The 18,719-nt window shown below is 31.6% G+C and overlaps 2 protein-coding genes and 1 long non-coding RNA gene across 5 annotated transcripts in view; all 3 read left to right on the forward strand.

Annotated features, from left to right (window-relative positions):
- Positions 1 to 1,006: 1,006 nt before the first annotated feature.
- On the forward strand, positions 1,007 to 2,051 carry LOC140441590 (uncharacterized). Its single transcript, XM_072532423.1, has 2 exons — positions 1,007 to 1,171; positions 1,224 to 2,051. The coding sequence occupies exons 1-2, from the start codon at positions 1,162 to 1,164 to the stop codon at positions 2,009 to 2,011; spliced, it is 798 nt and encodes a 265-aa protein (XP_072388524.1). The 5' UTR covers positions 1,007 to 1,161; the 3' UTR covers positions 2,012 to 2,051.
- A 3,158-nt stretch (positions 2,052 to 5,209) lies between these two features.
- LOC140432698 (uncharacterized) lies at positions 5,210 to 8,059 on the forward strand. 2 transcript variants are annotated; one of them, XR_011949833.1, is made up of 3 exons: positions 5,231 to 5,729; positions 6,109 to 6,174; positions 7,901 to 8,059. It is a non-coding gene; the product is annotated as an uncharacterized lncRNA (long non-coding RNA). The 2 variants fall into 2 exon arrangements; XR_011949832.1 differs by having other exon boundaries at positions 5,210 to 5,729; positions 6,109 to 8,059.
- A 459-nt stretch (positions 8,060 to 8,518) lies between these two features.
- prd1 (pleckstrin homology domain-containing protein pruning defect 1) overlaps positions 8,519 to 18,719 on the forward strand; it is a 30,954-nt gene continuing 20,753 nt past the window's right edge. Inside the window, exons 1-5 of one of the 2 annotated variants that reach the window (XM_072520762.1) lie at positions 8,519 to 8,720; positions 12,288 to 13,219; positions 14,541 to 15,179; positions 15,676 to 16,448; positions 17,501 to 17,881. In XM_072520762.1, the coding sequence (XP_072376863.1) occupies positions 12,289 to 13,219; positions 14,541 to 15,179; positions 15,676 to 16,448; positions 17,501 to 17,881 (2,724 nt within the window). In that variant the 5' untranslated portion in view covers positions 8,519 to 8,720; position 12,288. Of the gene's footprint in view, positions 8,721 to 9,161; positions 9,286 to 12,287; positions 13,220 to 14,540; positions 15,180 to 15,675; positions 16,449 to 17,500; positions 17,882 to 18,719 lie in introns of those variants that run through there. The other variant, XM_072520763.1, reaches the window with a different exon arrangement.

The raw sequence follows: 18,719 nt of genomic DNA on the forward strand, positions 1-18,719 counted from the left end.
TCAGTTTCCTTTTTTATGTATTTGCTTCATGATGTGATTATCGTCAAATGTATGGAACCTACGTTACATTATCCCATTTTATATTAAGATCAAGTTCAATTTTTTCACTATTTTTTCTATTCTTATATATTTTTTCTTTAGTCTGACTATAGAAATTTTCATTTATAAAACTAATTTTTTTTTATCTTTTTTAAAACTAATATTGATTTTTTTCTTGGGGTAGTTCTTATTACATCTACCATCAACCTAAAAACGGCATTAATCTGTCAATGATAACTAATATTTTATCTATTTTTATTAAACTGAAATTCTTGATATCTCGTACTATTTTCAACGTTATGAACGTAATTTTCAATATCAATTATAACGTAATTTTTGTTTTGATTTATTCATAAAAGAATATTTTATACCAGTGATTTTGCCCGTCACCATGCGACGGTGGATCCAATCAATTGCCATCTACAGTCACCCCACTCAATTTTTTCTGACACCCTCCTATTTAAGGCTAGAACGTAAACAAAATGAAATTTTAGTCTGTTGTATAACTTTCATAACAAAAGTCGCTTTTGGAGAATCGCTGAACTTTTACGTAAAGTCGTCTTATGAAATCGGTCTACATACAAAACCCAGAGTAATTCTAGTTTGGCAATTTATTTGTTGGGAAAGTTCGAGTTTTGTATTACATTTTTTACCGATCGCCAAATTTCGCAGCCAATATTTTATGATCAACAAACTTTCAAAAACACGGGACAAACAATGTGACTTCTTGTCCTAGCCTTTTATATAGATGGATAATGTATTTTGTTTTCCAAGTTTCCCTATTAGAATTACCATAGATTACTATTCTTCCGCAACTTAGACAGAATTAACAATTCTAGAACAGATTCAGAAACAAAAAATAGGTTTGTTCCAGCAGACATTTTCAGAACTAATTCTGAACCGATACGGAACTATTGAGTGCGCATGTCAATTCTGAGTTAATTCGGAATTGGTTCATGTTTTGGCACTTGCTGGAACGCATTTTATTAAATTAAAATTGGCATTTGATAGGTGACATATGATATTGTTAAATCGTTATTTTCCATTATTTTCAGGTGTTTGATCTTTTGATCTCTGATTTATCTAGATTATCATATTTTCAAAAAAATAACAATTTTTAAAATGGATAGTGGTAAGACATTAGCGAAGTCTCAAATCAAAGCATTTATTATTTCTATTTGTAGGTAATTTCATAGAAGAAATTATAGTTTTACCACCCACACCAAATGCTGGTGATCATGATTATACCACTGCAAGTACTGCAGGATGGACCAGAGATGATCGTGAATACACTAATGTACAATGGTCTAATAACGCCACAAAAATTCTCATCGATCTGTATAAAAAATACAGAGAGTCGGTGGGAACATTAGAGATGAAAAGTCTAAAAAAAATGTGGCAGGTTATTTCATCTGAGTTCACAAGCATGGGGCTGAATTACTCTGGCCTGAATTGCGAAAACCGCTTCAAAGTACTCGAAAGAAATTATAAAAAATTTGTGGATAACCAAAACAAAACTGGACGGGGAAGACGGGTTTTCGAGTACTTTGAAGAGATGAATGAATTATATGGCAACAAAAAGAGTGTCTTTCCAAAAATATTATTAACTGCTACACAAAAGATTGTGCCAGTAAGTCTAAATAGCGAACCTGGACCAACCACAATTAAACCTCCTGAACCTGCCATTAGTCAACCCGAATCTACGAGTATAAGTGTAGAAAATGTAAGGGCCACAAAACCCAAGAAGAGCTTAGGATCCAAAAAGAGTAGAAAGATGACAGCTATGGAAGGAATAAGGGAGGATCTGAGAGGTTATAGGAGACGAAAATTGTTTCTTTTAAAGAAGAGATATGACCAAAGAAATAAATATGAGCAGGACAAGATTACTGCAATAAATGCACAAACTGCTGTGTTAAAGGAGATAGCCGATAAGTTGCCTGGAAGCGGTTCTAGCATTGAATCAATAAAATAGTGATATTATATTGTATCTCAATTAAATATATTGCAACTGTTTCTGTACTTAAGTTATTTCCTAACCCATGGTTTCTCAATTTTTATTTCAGTTCTGTAGTGAAAATCAAAAACCTTTTATGAATTCCTTGGTTTTACCCTCTTTATATGACATTATTCATTACTTTTTTCCTTCAGCTTTTTGCTCTTATTACATTATTACTCTTACTTTCAACACCCTGATTTTGACAGGCTTTTTGTAATACTATTGAGACAACCATGTACATCATTGCATATTTTACTATTTCTTTATAAGCCAAAGTAGTAAAATTTTTGGAATATTGTATATAGAATCACTTCTCTTAGTAAGATTTCCTTCTTAAATTTTTTATTATCATCAACTGAGATTTGTTTTGTAATATAATAACCAAAATTATGTAAATATATCTATAATTTTTGGAATATTGTTATATATAGAATCACTTCTCTTAGTAAAATTTCCTTCTTAAATTTTTTATTATCATCAACTGAGATTTGTTTTGTAATATAATAACCAAAATTATGTAAATATATCTATATAGGTAGGTACTCCACATTTTAAAAAAGTATAAATATTGGATTACAAAATATCTTATTTTAGTTAAAGAAATGTTTATATAATACAGATTCTAGAATTACAGTCTCTGTTATCAAAACATTAAAAAATATATTGCCTTGGTAAGATTATACTTATACTATATTAGTCATATGTGTAGAGGTTATTAAAATACATACATAGGTATCCTAAAATTTTAGTATTGAAATAATAAATGCTTTCTTTTTGGTGATGTTCAACTTGTTTTTAATCATAGAAAATTGACATCTTTGTGCATGATAATTAACCAACATAGTCCATATATCAGCTCACAACATTTATATAAAGAAAGGAGTCTTCAAAAGTTTGAGATATAAAAAACTGGAAAGCAAGAAATACTAGGTCTCTGAAATGTGTATTAAACTGCAACCAATTAACATTTAAAAAAATATCACACAACATCCATGGCCATCTACATACTGCAGTTTTATGCTTTTAATAACAGCTACTCTTGTAGCTGAAAAGAATACTGACTGGAATTTATGAAGCAACAAACATGAAGATTGTATATTTCTGGAACCTCACAACATGGGATATCAAACATTTTTTCTACAAAGAAACATAGTTTCTTTTGTAGGATCCTCATGAACTGACCAGATATGAAAAACCACTTATTGATAACCAATGGTTGTGTAGAACAGGAACATCTTTAAGTAGCGTAACTCAGACACATATAGAAACGTGGGAATGTGTGTTTGGTTGAGGAAGGTGATAGATATGGAAAGCTAGGATCTACATATAATTATAAACACATAATGATAAAAATATTGGATAATGTTTATTAAAATTCTTTCATAGACAAATAAATTGATTAAATTTATTGAAAACTACTTTTTATATTTACTTATTTATTATTTTTATAGTGTGCTTTTTACATTAACATTTGTGCTATGTGGTTTCTTCTGTCCATACCATCCCTGTCATCATCTACTCTATTATTTGGATGGTCATCATTATCCAGTACATCGTCTTCAATCTCTTCAATGTCAAGCACATCATTTATGGCTAAGTTGTGTAAAACACAACAAGCACGAATGAAATGACAAATTTGATTAACATCACGTAATTTTAGGTGGTATAACTGTCGAAATTTTTGTTTTAGTAACCCAAAACAATGTTCAATTATATATCTATTTGCAGCTAATAACCTGTTGTAATTTGTCTGGATTTGATTCAACTGACCCCTATTTCTATAAGGAGTTAGTAGATGACTAGTACAAGGGTATCCACTATCTCCTAAAATAAAATAATCATTTCCACATTTCTCAGCTAACTCGTCAGAAAGTGGAGACATTCTATATACTCTGCTATCATGCACTGATCCTGGGTATCCAATAAAAATATCTCGTATTTTCTTTTGGTGGTCACATACAACTTGCATCTACAAAAATACATTATATGACATTTGTAACTATGAGGTATAGAGTTGATCAATACTTGATCATTGTACAGTTCACCAACTTACTTGAATAGAAAAAAAATGCTTTCTGTTTAAGTAGGAATCTGGATCTTCAGTAGGCTTATCAATTTTTATGTGAGTTCCATCTATGGCACCAATTACCCCTGGAAATCCTCTAACACGGAAATATAATTCAATCTCCTGCTTTTCTGTTAGATTTGGCCACTTTATGACATTGGATGCCATCTCACTTAAAAAATCAGTCATTTTCCCAATTATTCTGTGGAGAGAACTTAAAGAAATATCAAATCTATCTGACACATCCCTAAAGGAAGCAGTCTGATGTCCACAAAACCAAAGAAATACTAATACGAAATAACTGGCTGTTAACTTGCCATTGCCACCACTTGCCTCAGCATTAAAATATGGGCTTTCTGTAAATTTCTCTTCTAACTGATGATATACATTTCTTGACACTCGAAAATGTTCCACAAACATTTCATCACTGTATTGTGGAACAATTACTTCAATATAATTTTTGTTTCTAACGACTGCTTCTTGATGATTTTCTAATAACAATAATAATTCTTCGTCACTACTTAAACTGTCCATGTCTGAATCGAAATCTTCCATTTTCAATAAATCAAATTAGATAAACACTATATATTTCCACAATACAGAAAAAGCTGACACACTAATAATAATACGACACACGAATAATACTGACTAATAATAAATACCAAATACTGTAAGTACTAAGTACTGACAGAAATATAATAACAACAACAAAATGATAAATGTAAATGATAACAAACAATGACGTTCGACATTCGTTCATCAAGATTTACGCATGTGCGAACTGAAAATCCAGTTTAAAATTGAGGATCGAATTTACGATTCTAGATTGGTTCGGAATTAAAAGTTCTTTGGGCTAGAACACTGAACCAATAATCCTCTCGAACTTATAATCCTGAACTTCTCGTTGCTGGAACGCGTTTTATGTAAAGCGCACGCTCAGTACGATCCTGAATCAGTTCAAGATTTAGCTGGAACAAACCTAATATGAACAGAACAAAAAATTGAAGTGACATGACAAACGACAGTGACAGTCGGTGGTTGATCAAAATTGTCAAATCAAAACCTTTGTTCCGTGTCAGAATTTTGAAAGGCTAGAGCATAGTACATAAAAAGAAATAGTAGTGCAAGAGAGATAGGGCAGCGGGGAAGTTTGTTTGGACGATTCCAGTCGTACGTAATGGCGGCGGCGCTACAGTCACTCTAGGTGGGGGTATGAGACGCATGTGCCGTGGAAGAATTGAAGTTGAAGAGAAGAATGAAGGTTGGTGTTGTGTTGGTTTGTTGGTATTGTATTATTTGATTGTACGCCATTGAAATATTGCAAGTTGAATTTTGTTTTGTTTTGTCTTTGTTGTAATCATCTTATTGATTGTTGATGATTGTTGATCGTTAAAATGGAACAAAATAAAAGAAAAGAAAAAGCCAACCATGTTGTGTTCCTGGTTGTAAGGACCACACAAGCAGTAGATTTCGTTTTCCAAATCCGAAAAATGAAATGGACACGTTGGAATGGTTGAAAGTAATTAAGAGAGGAGTATTAAACAATTACCTCTTACTGTTTACAATAAATTTCGTGTTTGCTCTAGACATTTTACAGACGAAGATAAAGTGGATTTTTACCAGCAATAGGTAAGCACTGTACCTCATAGCAAATGTTTGTTAGCAAACTTAAATTAAATAATATTTTGTATGTTTAAACTGTTATTGTTTAAATTAATGTTAATCCTATCATATGAATCTTACTTATATATTTTAAAATCATCAAAACTTATAAATCTAATTGTACTTAATTGTATTCCGCAAATATGACTTTGATTTTTAATATAAGTATTATGAATATTAATTGTAGTTAATTATTATAAATTTTGATGGGCCTTCTGGGCAACATATTATTTGGGTTCATTTCTGATGATGATAAAGATCAAGATATCTAGTACTTGTTTATTTATTAGTCCAACAGATTTATTTATTGGTTATGTTCTGTTAAAATATTGTATTTAAATTTCAGGCTCTCAGAATGCAGCAGATATTGAAGAAGAAGAAACTCAAACTATAAGGTTTATTGACGTACATGGTAATATCAAATATTCTATATTCTTTGGTAATATATTATAAAAATATGTCTTTACATTTTTCATTCAGTAAGTGTGCCAGATGCTATAACCACTTTTAAAGCTTTGCTTGTAAATAATTTTATATCTTTTCATTCACCTGAAAGCAATTGTGAAAATGATGTTAGTGAGGGAGCATTAGATGCATTAGGTTTTTTTTAACAGGTGAGGTATTACCAGGTTGTAAACCTTTGGCACCTGAAGTGAATGTTTCACTTCCTCTTTCAGTTTCAAATGTTATGAGAACTCAGGTGGGAAGGTGTACTGTAACCTATGTTGCAGGATATGTAGCAAAGAAAGTATTGAAGGTTTCCTGTGAGCAATGTAAATATAATATGTTATTTAGAGTAAAGAAAGAGGATACAGATTTCATTGAAATTGAATTGTTTAAATTTTTCACCATTCAACTGTAAAATCCATTCAAATACAGGTATAAATATATGTAAATTTATTGTTAGACTTTCTCTGTATATGTGGTGTAAAAGTGTAAATGCAATTGTAAATGGCAGAGACCAGAAGTTTATTAACTTACTTAAAAATAAACCAGACTACACTATGATAGATCCTATGAAATTAGTAGCTCACAGAAAATATGAAAGTAGGAGAAAACAATTTTGTAAGTACAGGTCATAAGTGTAATTAAATTATTTCCAGTATAAAACTGTACAATTTGTATGTTATTCATTCTTGTTTACAGTTTCATATTTCCATTTTGTAAACAAATAAAATTGTGTTTTCTATTTACTGGACTCATATGGAATCTTTAAAATTCTTTTTATTGTTTTACATATATCTTCATCATCAAACATTTTCCATCTGCTCCTGAATCTAGGTCTTTCACAATTGCTTTCATCTGTATCTACCTTGTCTTATAGAACAAGGGTGAACAGTTTGGGAGAAATGCTATGTCCTTGTCTCGCTCCCTATTGTAGTACATAGTTACATATTTTACTTTAATTATACATAATCACATATTTTCCTTTTATTATACATAGTTACATATTTTACTTTAATTATACTTAGTTACAAATTCATGAAATTCAAAGAAATTGCATATAATTTGTGAACACTGTGTATTTAAAAATTCTCCTTTGATGTAAGTTCTGGAAAGAATGTTACTTACTCTTTGTTTACAAAGGTTTTCAAAACATTTTAATTGTAAATGAATGAGATATTTCACTCGCCATTGTAGTACATAGGTACATATTTTACTTTAATTATACATGGGCACATATTTTACTCATAAACATAGTTTATTTTTTATTTATATATGTTTGTGTGTAAAATACATTAGATACATAATAAATCTCTAACATATACACACACACACACACACACACATATATATATATATATATATATATATATATATATATATATATATATATATATACACAAACATACAAATAGCATAGCAAGACTAAAGAGCCTCATGCTGCTCTGCACTATTCAGTAAATATATAGATGAAACTAGCCTCCCATAGCACATCAGCGTGGTATGGGGGGGAGGGTGAGGAAAGCCTGGGGAGCATTGGGGCTCGAAGGAGTGGTCCCTAATTTACTAGGACCAATCTTTCTCACCTCAATGAATTGTATGCCTGAATGTCCATATGGGTATGCAAGTCTCCGCAGGTAGGGCTTACTTATTTCGGTTGCTGCTTGTGTGTAATTCCATATATCATTTTGCAGGTTGCAGTGAATAGATGGTTAAGTTCAGAATGGAGCCTAGTTTCGTGGATACAGGTGAAGACCACCACAATGGCAGTGATGACGATCTTTATAATTTATTATATCTCTGTGATTCCTCAAATTTTATAAATTACAGAAATAAATAAATTTTTAAGAATATCTGTTTTTTATGTTGATGTTTTAATGTAATGGAAAACAGATATAGTCACAAAATAATAAATAAAAACTTTTCCTGTGCCAAAACATATGTCTCTATCTGATATGTTATACATTTATGGTATACAAAATTGCATAAGTGTATACTACATTTTTGGACAGAGAATATATTTTGGCATAGAATAAGTTTTTATTTATTATTTTATGACTATATTTGTTTTCTATATAATATTCGGAACATTTTGAATTTCCCGCCTAAAATTCAGAAATTTATTTTTTGAATTTCCCGCCTAAAATTCAGTATATCTTTTTTGAATTTCCCGCCTTAAATTCAGAACCTACATTTTGAATTTGCCGCTAAATTTTTAGTTCCCGATTCCGAACTTATTTGGCGCTAGAAACTCTCTCCCCACTTTTTCTCCGGCACTTACCTTACTAGGGGGGGTATATACTATGGGCTAGAGGTTGTAGGAGGAAAATTGTTACAGAAAATCAATGAGAGAATGAACAACGCAAAACAAACTAAACGCATGCCCAAATTGATCTCTGTGCTTTGTACATTGTAGAAAAATTCGGCAGCGGTGACGTTTTTCTAGTGCAAGTGCAATAATTACGTCTCAACACTTCCTAATGTAAAAAAGAAATAAATTTACTGGGATTTCAAGTAAGTATGAATTGGTCTTTGGGGCTTAAAATTAAGATCTGTATGCAATAATTTTGTAGGTATGAACCTACATTTCGTTAATGCAAGTTCCTAGTATTGTTCTGATTGTTTTATTTTGAAATTTTGAAGAATTAGAAATTGTATGCATACAAATATTTACCAACTGTTTTTTACAATACTTCATATAAAACTTAGTTCTCACCTTAGGACGGAATTACGAATAGTGAACTTTATTGTTTTCCGAAAAATTATTTTGTCAAAATTATAATTATATGAAGTGAGTAATCATTTCTTATTTTAAAATCTTTTCTATCTCAAGGACATCTCAAACCACCAAAACAGTTAATTTGTTTGTTATTAGCTGTACCTATTGTTTAGGAGAAATTTCTTAAAACAAATAATTTCTTACCAAGGTTTCTGTGAATTGTTTTTATTGTGCTAGTTAGTTTAGTGGGTTCTGCCTATCTAGTTTATCATTTTCCTTGTTTAAAACAACTAAAAAATAGATGTAAGGATCAAATTTTATTTAAATACAAAATAAATCACTTTTGGTAGCTTAACTTTGGTAAGTACATATAACATAATTTTTTAATGTACATATTTGCAACTACAGTAGATTCAAAATAATCAACATTTTGGTTAAGTTAAAAGTAAAAAAAAAATAAGATAATTAAGTAAAAAATAAATTCTATGTTACAAAATATTAAATAAAATATATATTACATACTCTTCAATCAATATATAAAATTAACTTCATCATTTTTAAGACATTTATAATTTTCTGTCTTTTATTTTCATGTTTCATTGTCTCAGCACTTCGCTTTTTATATATATTTGAAAAATTTTTGGGATCATTTTAATTAAATACTTTAAGTTAGAAGTATTTCAGGATTTACTATATACTGTAAACTTCTCAACTAGCTGGTCTACTAAATTTTAAGATATTAGACAAAGCTGCTATATGTCAAGGTCATAAAACAGTTCAAAATACTAAAAATGGTACTCAATGCTCCATGTTAAGTAAGTTATAATATAGTACATGCTAACTAAATGATATAATGAGCATAATTCATAGAATCACATGAAACTGTCATGGTAAATTTACGGCTTATCGAAAATTAAGCAAGACATCTATATTTGATGTAGTGCCACAAAATCTTGACTCCTATGAGAGATAAGCTAATGTGGACATCTTTCCAAGTTCCTTAATTTTTATTCAATGTTCTGCTCTAATAAAGAGGTAAAATACTCTGATATGCTAATAATGAATTAACATATGGTAATCCAATAGTGGAATGCATAGCAGAACTGAAATGGAATTGGGCAGGTCATGTAGCGAGAATGCATGACTCACGATGGACGAGCAAAGTTACAGATTGGAGGCCAAGAGCAGACAAACATAGTAGAGGAAGACCACCTACATGTTGGGCTGAAGACATCAGGAGTATCACCAAAAATTGGCAACAAAGAGCACAAAATCTTGAAGAATGGAGGAGTTTAAGGGAGGCCTATGTCCAGCAGTGGATGTGATAAATGAAGGCATGATGATGATGAATCCAATACAATATCTTTAGATTATATTTGACAATGACTCTGATTTATAGAATATTCTTGTCTTATTTAAGGGAAAGCATAATTCTCTTCTTTGCCAATTTCATTTGGCATTGAAGGAAGATTAGGGGGGAGAGAGGAATAAATCATTTTAAAGTGTCCATACACATTTTATAAATTTTTAATAATTCCTGATTATTTCAGGATAAAAGTATTTAAAATAAAATATTTCTTATAAAAAATTAACAAAATATTCTGTGATGTGTTCTACAAATTATGTAGAAATATTTGAAGAATAGGAGAGAACTTGCTGGTCATTATTTGAAAACATTATTAAAAAATACATTCTTTATGTGGCAATAGTGCTGTATAAGGCTAATATATCATTATAAGGCTTAATACTATGGCGAGTGAATCAAAGATATATGAAATAGCCAAACATACAGCAAAAAAAACAAGAGGTTTAATTTAAGATTATATGTATCAGATATGAATATAATAAAATATTAATTCACGAAAAGGATATCAAAAAGAGATGGAAAAAGTAGTTTGACAGTTTATTGAATGAAGAACTTGTCAGAATAGAATAAACAGTTGAGCAATTGAAATAGTAATAGAAGCCGTCACCAAAATACCAAATAAGGAAGTTATTGAATTTAAAAAAATAAAGAAGGTTCAAGTAGTTGTACCAGATGATATTTCTGAGAAAGTAAGGCTTTAGAAGTGATAGAAAGATTATTAACTGGTTTATTTAATATAATTATGGACATGAGCCAAATACTAGATAAATGGAGAAGCAGTATATTAGTGTCTGTTTATAAAAACAAAGGAGATATTTTATGCAGCACTGTATAAAATTACAATGACATAAAACTACTTACTCACATCATGAAAATATGGGAGAAGGTGATTAATACATGGATATGTCAATATATCATTGATGGATATAATATGTATTGAAAAGAAAACTAAATATCTAAAAATCAGTTCAGATTTATACAATGTAGGTCAACAACATTTTCCTCCAAAAGTTTTGCAGAGGACACTCATAAGAAAGGAGTATGGAAGCAAAGAGAATCATGAATCTGCAATGTGCTGATAAGACCTATACTGGGTAAAAACCATTAAGAAGAATAAATATTTGATGGAATGCAAGAGATGTGGCTGTAACACATGTGTTACCACTTTGAATTTTATAAAACTTCGTAGCCCTTAGCTTAGATAGATATATTATATGGTATGTAATGTACTGTGTATGAGGAAGGGTACTAAAGGAAAAAAAACTTAGGTAACTAAACAATTTTTAAGGCAAAGAAAATTTAAATTGAAAGGAGGAAATATAGTGAATTATAGAGTTTCTATAAAGAAAACTGTTACAAACAACTGTAATGCTTCTATTGATGATATTGAGTGTGTCAAAAATACAAGTTTATTAAAATTATAAAAAATATGCAGTTTCTAGAAATTATACAACTTCCACATAATCATTTAATCATTTTTAAATAATTGCTGAAATAATTTAATATTCAGCATGTGTCATTTTTTAAGTGCATCCTTATATGTAAGGAAACCATATTTTTTTTTATTTAATAATATATATGTAGTGTGGTGTATCTCAACATATACTTTGGCTGGCTTCCATAGTGCTTGAACATTTATGTGTTGCAATGCAGTGCTTTCTTCATAATCTTGATTTGATTTCCAGAATCCCATTTCGTAGATGTTGCCTGATTGCTTACATTCATCTTCCTGTTCAAATATTTCACAAATAGGTCATCAAAGTTAAATATATATCGGGATAGAGAGGACATATTGTCTTAAAACTTCGGCTAGGCATTAGACATTTGATAAAGGCTTTTATTTCATTTAAGAATTCTGTTAAGTCCTTTGTTACTCTGTTGGCATCAGTTTACTGAAGTTGAAATTGCATATAAAAATGTTACAATAGAATGACCATTTATTAATTGATTTTTAATATTAAAGATTTTTTTTAATATATTGTTTATTATTTTATAGGATGGATCTGTCCATACAATCAGTGGACATCAAACCCCATATTGATGATTTCCCAAAGAAACTGCAAGATACTCAAGATGCACAAATGACCTCTAGCACAGTATCCAGCCTCTCTTCACCTGTAGATTCAGGTGTGCAGTTGCTGGATAGCGAAAGTGAAGTCACATCTGTTATGTCAGTAAGTGGATATGCTTGTGATATAGAGAATGTACCAGTTGATACCAATAAAATAGATAAAGAATGTGATTGTGATTCTGTGGAGATTGATAAAAAATTGCAGCTTGATGAAAAACATGATGTTGAAAAGCCTTTTGTGGAAGAGGTTAAATTAATGACCAAAAGTGATATTATAAATCAAAATGTATATGAAGAATACAAGAAAATGTCATCTTCAGTTCCAACATATTTTGATGATAAGAAATTCGAACAAGGTCCCAGTCCTAGGCTAGAACAGAGCTACAGTGATGATGTTTTTGAAATGGAACATCCCATCAAGCATGTAGAAAATACTGATATTATGAATGTTTCCCTTACAAGCTACGAACTTTTGGATTATACTCTTCAAAATAGGAACCTACCTGTGGACAATCCAGACATGCATGTCAGTCTATCTGAAGAAGTCAACGAAAACCTCAGACTCACTCTAAATGCAGAACCCATCCAACCACAACCTTTGTTACCAATACAAACTGTTTCTGAGGAAACAGCTATCACTGATAATAAATGTGAAGAACAAATAGTATTCAGAAGGCAAAGAAAGAAAAAATCCAAATCAGACACTCCTAAAAAGAGAGTTTCCTTCCATGAAGATATTCTAAATAGCACAAAAATCGATGATATTCACATTAATCATGGATTTATTACTCATGAGCCTGAAGTATCACTCAGTTTCTTCCAGAGGGGATTTATTAGAAAGCCAGATGTTATAAAGGGTAAGTAAATTGTTTAATTTATTTAATTGTATTCTTGAAAGGAATATGTTATTTTGATGCAACTTTGATAATATCGTAAGTCAGTTATGTCTGGATTAGAGAACGATTAGGTCAAAGAGAATTTGTTTATTTTTCAGTGTCATTATTGCTTTGCCTAAAGATGGTAAATGTGTAAAACAGTATATCTTTTGAGGGCAGCGATTATAACAGCAAATTATTGATCAGTCATATCCTTAATGGAATAGAGTATTTCCGTCTTTCTTTCTCCCTTCTTTTCTGTTGATGTTTACAAGAATTTAGTAATGATCAAATATTGATTGTCTTTCATTTTCAGAAATCTCCTCATTACATTTCATTCTGCAACTACATGGATCTTTTATTTTATGGGATATTTTATGTTTATCTTTTCAGGTTTTATATTCCTTGCCGCTATTTCGAGAAGCCTGTATTACATTTCTTCTCCAGACAATTGGATTTCGTTTTCCTTTGCGTGACTCTCTTGTTGAGACTTCTTGATCAGGTTCCTAGTCTGGCAAAGCAAATTCGGGATCATTTGAATTGTTATCAGAAGCATAAGGATCAAACTGAGGATGACATGTACAAATAATTATTTTACAATAAATTCGTATTAACTGATTTGACAGATCTGCACAAGATCTGTAATTTTTGAGTTTTTCCCAGCTTTCCTCGATGTTATCAATATCTAATATTTTATTCCCAGGTATCTTCTCTGATAAGGAGAAGATTCCCAGATATTCTTTTTGTGTATAAGTATTCCGTGGATTCCGTCTTTAGTCGTTCGATTTTGATTTTTATTTGTGTTGGCGCTGCTCTCTTGGGTGTGAAATATTTCAGGATGATTCTCATTTTACATAATACTAGGCTAGGGTCGCTACCTACATCTGTTGAGTTGAGGCAGAGCTTTTCTGTTCTTCGTAGTGTTAATTGTATCATTCTAATAGTTGTTCCGCATATTCTTAGTTCTTAAAATAATTTATACATTTCTTTTTCTTTTACTAAGCCAGGTGCTTGTTTAAAGATTGTTAGCCAAGTTGAATGGACAAATAGAAAATTTGTGAAGGGTGAATAGCATCAGACTGATAATTGGTAGAACATGTTAGGGCGTGTATTCATTGAAGAAAGTCAATAAAAAACTGTTGAATTGTCTGTGTATAAATATGCCTTGAAATAATTCAAGTACCCAGTGTTTTTGTTCAGTAGAGAATTTTTAAAAATAGCTTTCTCAAAGCGTTGTGATTGACTTTTTCATTGTAATAAACGTTCTTTTGACTGTAACATGTAATATATGTGTCTGTTACAGGACGATATAGTTGGGCAGCTGAAGGAGATGCTCCCTACTATGAAAAGTCGACGTCAGAGCGTGAAGTAAAATCAGATATTTACATAAACCGTCAAAAACACTCTTCTACGTCTTCTAGTTCCACCGGCAGCTCCAGCTCAATCGATGAAGAAGATTCAGACGAAACATTCGTTAAGAAAGAACCGAGCTTAAAATCAAAACCAAAATCCAGTTGTTTGAAAAAATCCAAGCATCCTAAGAAATTTATCGATACCAACATCGTTCAGGAAGAATTTACAATAAAGAAAAAGCGATCAGAGACAAATCTTCTAGACACAAACATTTTCGGCAGCTTGAAAAACATCCTTAACTTTTCTACGTCAGTTCCGTTGGCTGAACGAGGTGTGCCTGAAGGTCAAGAAGACCTCTCGGTATACTCATCGTCCCACGATGGATCAAATCGAAGATCAATGGGGGATTTGAAACTGAAGTATTTTGAAACTATCGAGATACCGCCACCAGCTGTGAACAAACTAAACGAAGCTAAGAACAATTTGAAGCTAACAAAGAGCGAAGGGTTTTACCCCACATATCCTAACGTCCAACAGAATTTGCCAGGGAATATTATTCTTTGTGATAGCAACGTTTATGAACATAAAGGTAAGTTTTTATTTACTTAGTAACCAATTTTCTTACTTGACACTATAACTCGTACAAGACTTTACTTGATTACTGGCTCCTACCAAATTTCCCCGACGAGAACTACTTTTTGCCATCATTTTATGTCCAGTATGTTCAGATCTACATCATTTTATAGTGATCTGTGGTCAGTTGCAACACACTTCTTTCTTCGACTTGAAATACATTGTTGAGTAAGGAATTTCAAATAATTCCCTTGTTATAAAATAATTGTTTATGTAAATTATGTATTAACCCACTTACAACACATTTCATATTAAAGAAGTTCTAATGTTCAGATGTCTCCATACATTAGTACCAACATCACAATTCCTCATGAACCAGTCATTGCCGCCTATTAGACATGATTTTAAGTTACATACATCTCAATGTTTCTATGTCCGTTTTTATGTTTCATGAAACAAATATATTTTTTTGTTTGTTAATGCATCAAATTTATAGTTTGTATTGGTTACAGGGATCAGTTATTCATATGAATATGACAAGTTCCAAAAAACCTTCGAACAGCAACAGAAACCAAAAAGTTCGACGGTGTATCAAATGATCCTTAAGGAATTCAACTTCTTCAGAAAAAAAGCCAGAGAAGAACTGCAAAACGAGCCTGAAGAAGATTTTGAGATAATCAGTAATAATGCTTCAACTCCTGTTAAAAGTAATCCCGATGACGCAGAGGTCGAGCAAGTCGAAGAAGTTGTAGTATTTGAAACAAAAGCAAGTAGTAGTGGTAGTAGTAACGGGTTAAACAAGTTTTCGAAGATGGATTGGTCTGATAACGACACGATATCGGACTTTGTGGAGCCACCGCACCCTAGACATCTTAGCTCGCCAAAGAGAAAAATCAACAAGTCCAATCACTACTCAATCAGCAACTCGTTCAAACCTTCCATTCAGGAAAGACTCGATGACACAGATATGGCTAAATCATTACCTTCCCTTCGCCCATCCACTTCAAAAACGTCTTTGATCAACCGATTCCTAAAAAACGTAACTTTGAAAAAAATGTTGGATGCTAAGATTCAAAGTAGGCAGAAATGTACTAGAAGGGTCGTTAATTTGTTTATAAAAGGAGTCAAACAAGTGCCAGCGAGTGACGACATTGATAGGGAATTGGAAAAAGAGATTGGGGTTGGTAGGAAAAAGTTGACCTGTTCTTCAGATAATTTGGATAAGAAAATGGTTCTGCAGTTAAGAAAGGAGATTTTTAGGAATAAATTTGAAAAATTGCTTAGGGTAAGTACATATGTTTTAAGTTTTACGCTATGTCTTATGAGTGGTGTTTAGCAAGTATACAAAACTTACTACAAAATGAAAAGTATATATATTTTGATGAAATCTACAGGATATGTATCAAAATAAGTTATCATTTTTCTATTTTTTGAACAATTGTAATTAAATTATTCAATTCTTGAAGAATTTATCTATTGAATAATTTATCTACCGCCCAGTGACAAAAATCACAAGATTTATTAATTTTTTTATTTATATTTTGAGAATTTTGAGATTTCTAGACAGAAAATCAAATCGGGAATAAATATGTAATATTAATTACAATTATTCCGTTTTATTTCCAAAAAAATAGCGGTCAAAGTAAAAAAATGTCACAACAAATAGATTGTTGCAGTTTCGCAATTGTATATAAACATTGTTAAAATATTAACAGACTTTTTCTTAGTTTTGATTCTCTCCGTATAGTTAGCCAAGATTTCGCTTACAAAAACAGACACCATCGAACAATTAACGGTTGTTATATATTGTTGCAGTGAATACAGTGTTCATTCGTACATTGTTGTTAACAAGGAACCACAGAAAAATGAGTGTCTTTTGTGAAAGTTGTAGGTCGTAATGTAATTATCGCCCAGACGTAGCGTCAACTTGTAAAAATCATTTCGTTAACCAACCGCTTTTCCCAGAGAGACGAATTCGATCTTTCAACCGACACAGTCGTGTCTTAGTTAGGGGTAGCGGCCCGCTACTTCATGGCCGATACTTTTTGTGATTGCTGTATATCGAAGAAGACATCGTTTTCGATAGCGGGTGCTATCATTACATTGGAGTAAAGTACAACCTACACTATTTGCTGCTATATCGAGTACCGTTTGTTATATATAATTGTAAATATTAGACTGGAATACAAATTAGACACTTAGGGGTCTATCAGAGCTAGACGAGAAAGGTGAATTGCTTGCTCGTTGAGAACCTTAGACAGATTATTATATTGTGGTATAATTGTATTAACATTTTTAGTAATTTTATTCTTCAACTTAAACAATTATTTTTTCCAGGTATTTTGTGTCCGAAGCGCTTACACAACAAACGGAGAATCCAAACCACTATTGGCAATCTTAACAGAAAACACCTTATACATCGCTAACGCAAAACCGACTGGATCATACACGAACCATTTCGTCCTTCCCTACACCGATCTAAATACCATCCTAATCGGACCTCAAGGTCAGACAATCCACTTTTCTAATTACGACCGAGAAATGCAATGCATCATTTGTACCGGATGTTCTAGTTTGACAGGAGAGTTGGTAGGACAGCTGGAAATCGCGATGAGGAAGGATGCCAATAAGCCCAAGTTACCGGCCGTTCGGCAGCTTGCTATGAGAGATATGGTTAATTTAAGGAGGGCTATATGTAAACAGACGTCAGTGCATAAGGTAGGTTACAAAAAATGTTAAATCTTTATATCTAAACATACACAGGAACAATATTATGTGAAACTGACTTTGTGTCTTTTTTTTTTCAATCCTTAGTAATCCAATTTTGCACTCACACTTGCGTTTTAATTGTATTTGTTCTAAATTTTGTTTTATTTCTTGGTTTTTTAACGAATTTTCGATGCATAATTTGGAAATATCTACAGCTCATTTCACTTGTAATCTCACGCTTGATCCACCTATTATTATACTTCTGTGTCTTAGTATAGTCAGTCCTTTGTCATGGTATTTTTTTTTCTATAAAACTTCAAGCAAGTTCTGTTATTTTAGCGGCATGTCATTCTCTTTGCTTTTATCTCTATTCGAAGAACAATTCTTTCCAAATTACATTTCTTTCATTTTCTTTGGGCCATTTTGAGAGTTTGTTTTAAGTTATTTTTAATATTAAATAGTTAAGGGAGAATTAAAACACATCTTCATTCGATCAAATCTATCTTTATTCAAAAAGGAAAAGACAGTTAAGATTTGATTTCACGTACAGGGCGCCTGCGCATCCGCTTATACGTATTTCGGCCTAATAGGCCTCATCAGAACGGCTTTCGCAGTCGCTCTGAACGTGAAAATAAATCTTTTCTGTCTTAGGAAGCAACTCTAACCTGGCTTCGTATAGACGCAAATAGCGACATCTGATAATAAAATCCGTAAACTAATTTTCGAAACCAAATTCATAATTTCGCTTTAATCTGTGCCTTCTAAGAATTGCAAGGCAAAACAGACGTTGATAAAGATGTTATTAAAGACATGGGGAATCTAAAAATTGCGTTCCACAACATATCTC

The sequence above is a fragment of the Diabrotica undecimpunctata genome, chromosome 1, assembly GCF_040954645.1.
Source record: "Diabrotica undecimpunctata isolate CICGRU chromosome 1, icDiaUnde3, whole genome shotgun sequence".
In the NCBI taxonomy this organism is placed as follows: Eukaryota; Metazoa; Arthropoda; class Insecta; order Coleoptera; family Chrysomelidae; genus Diabrotica; species Diabrotica undecimpunctata.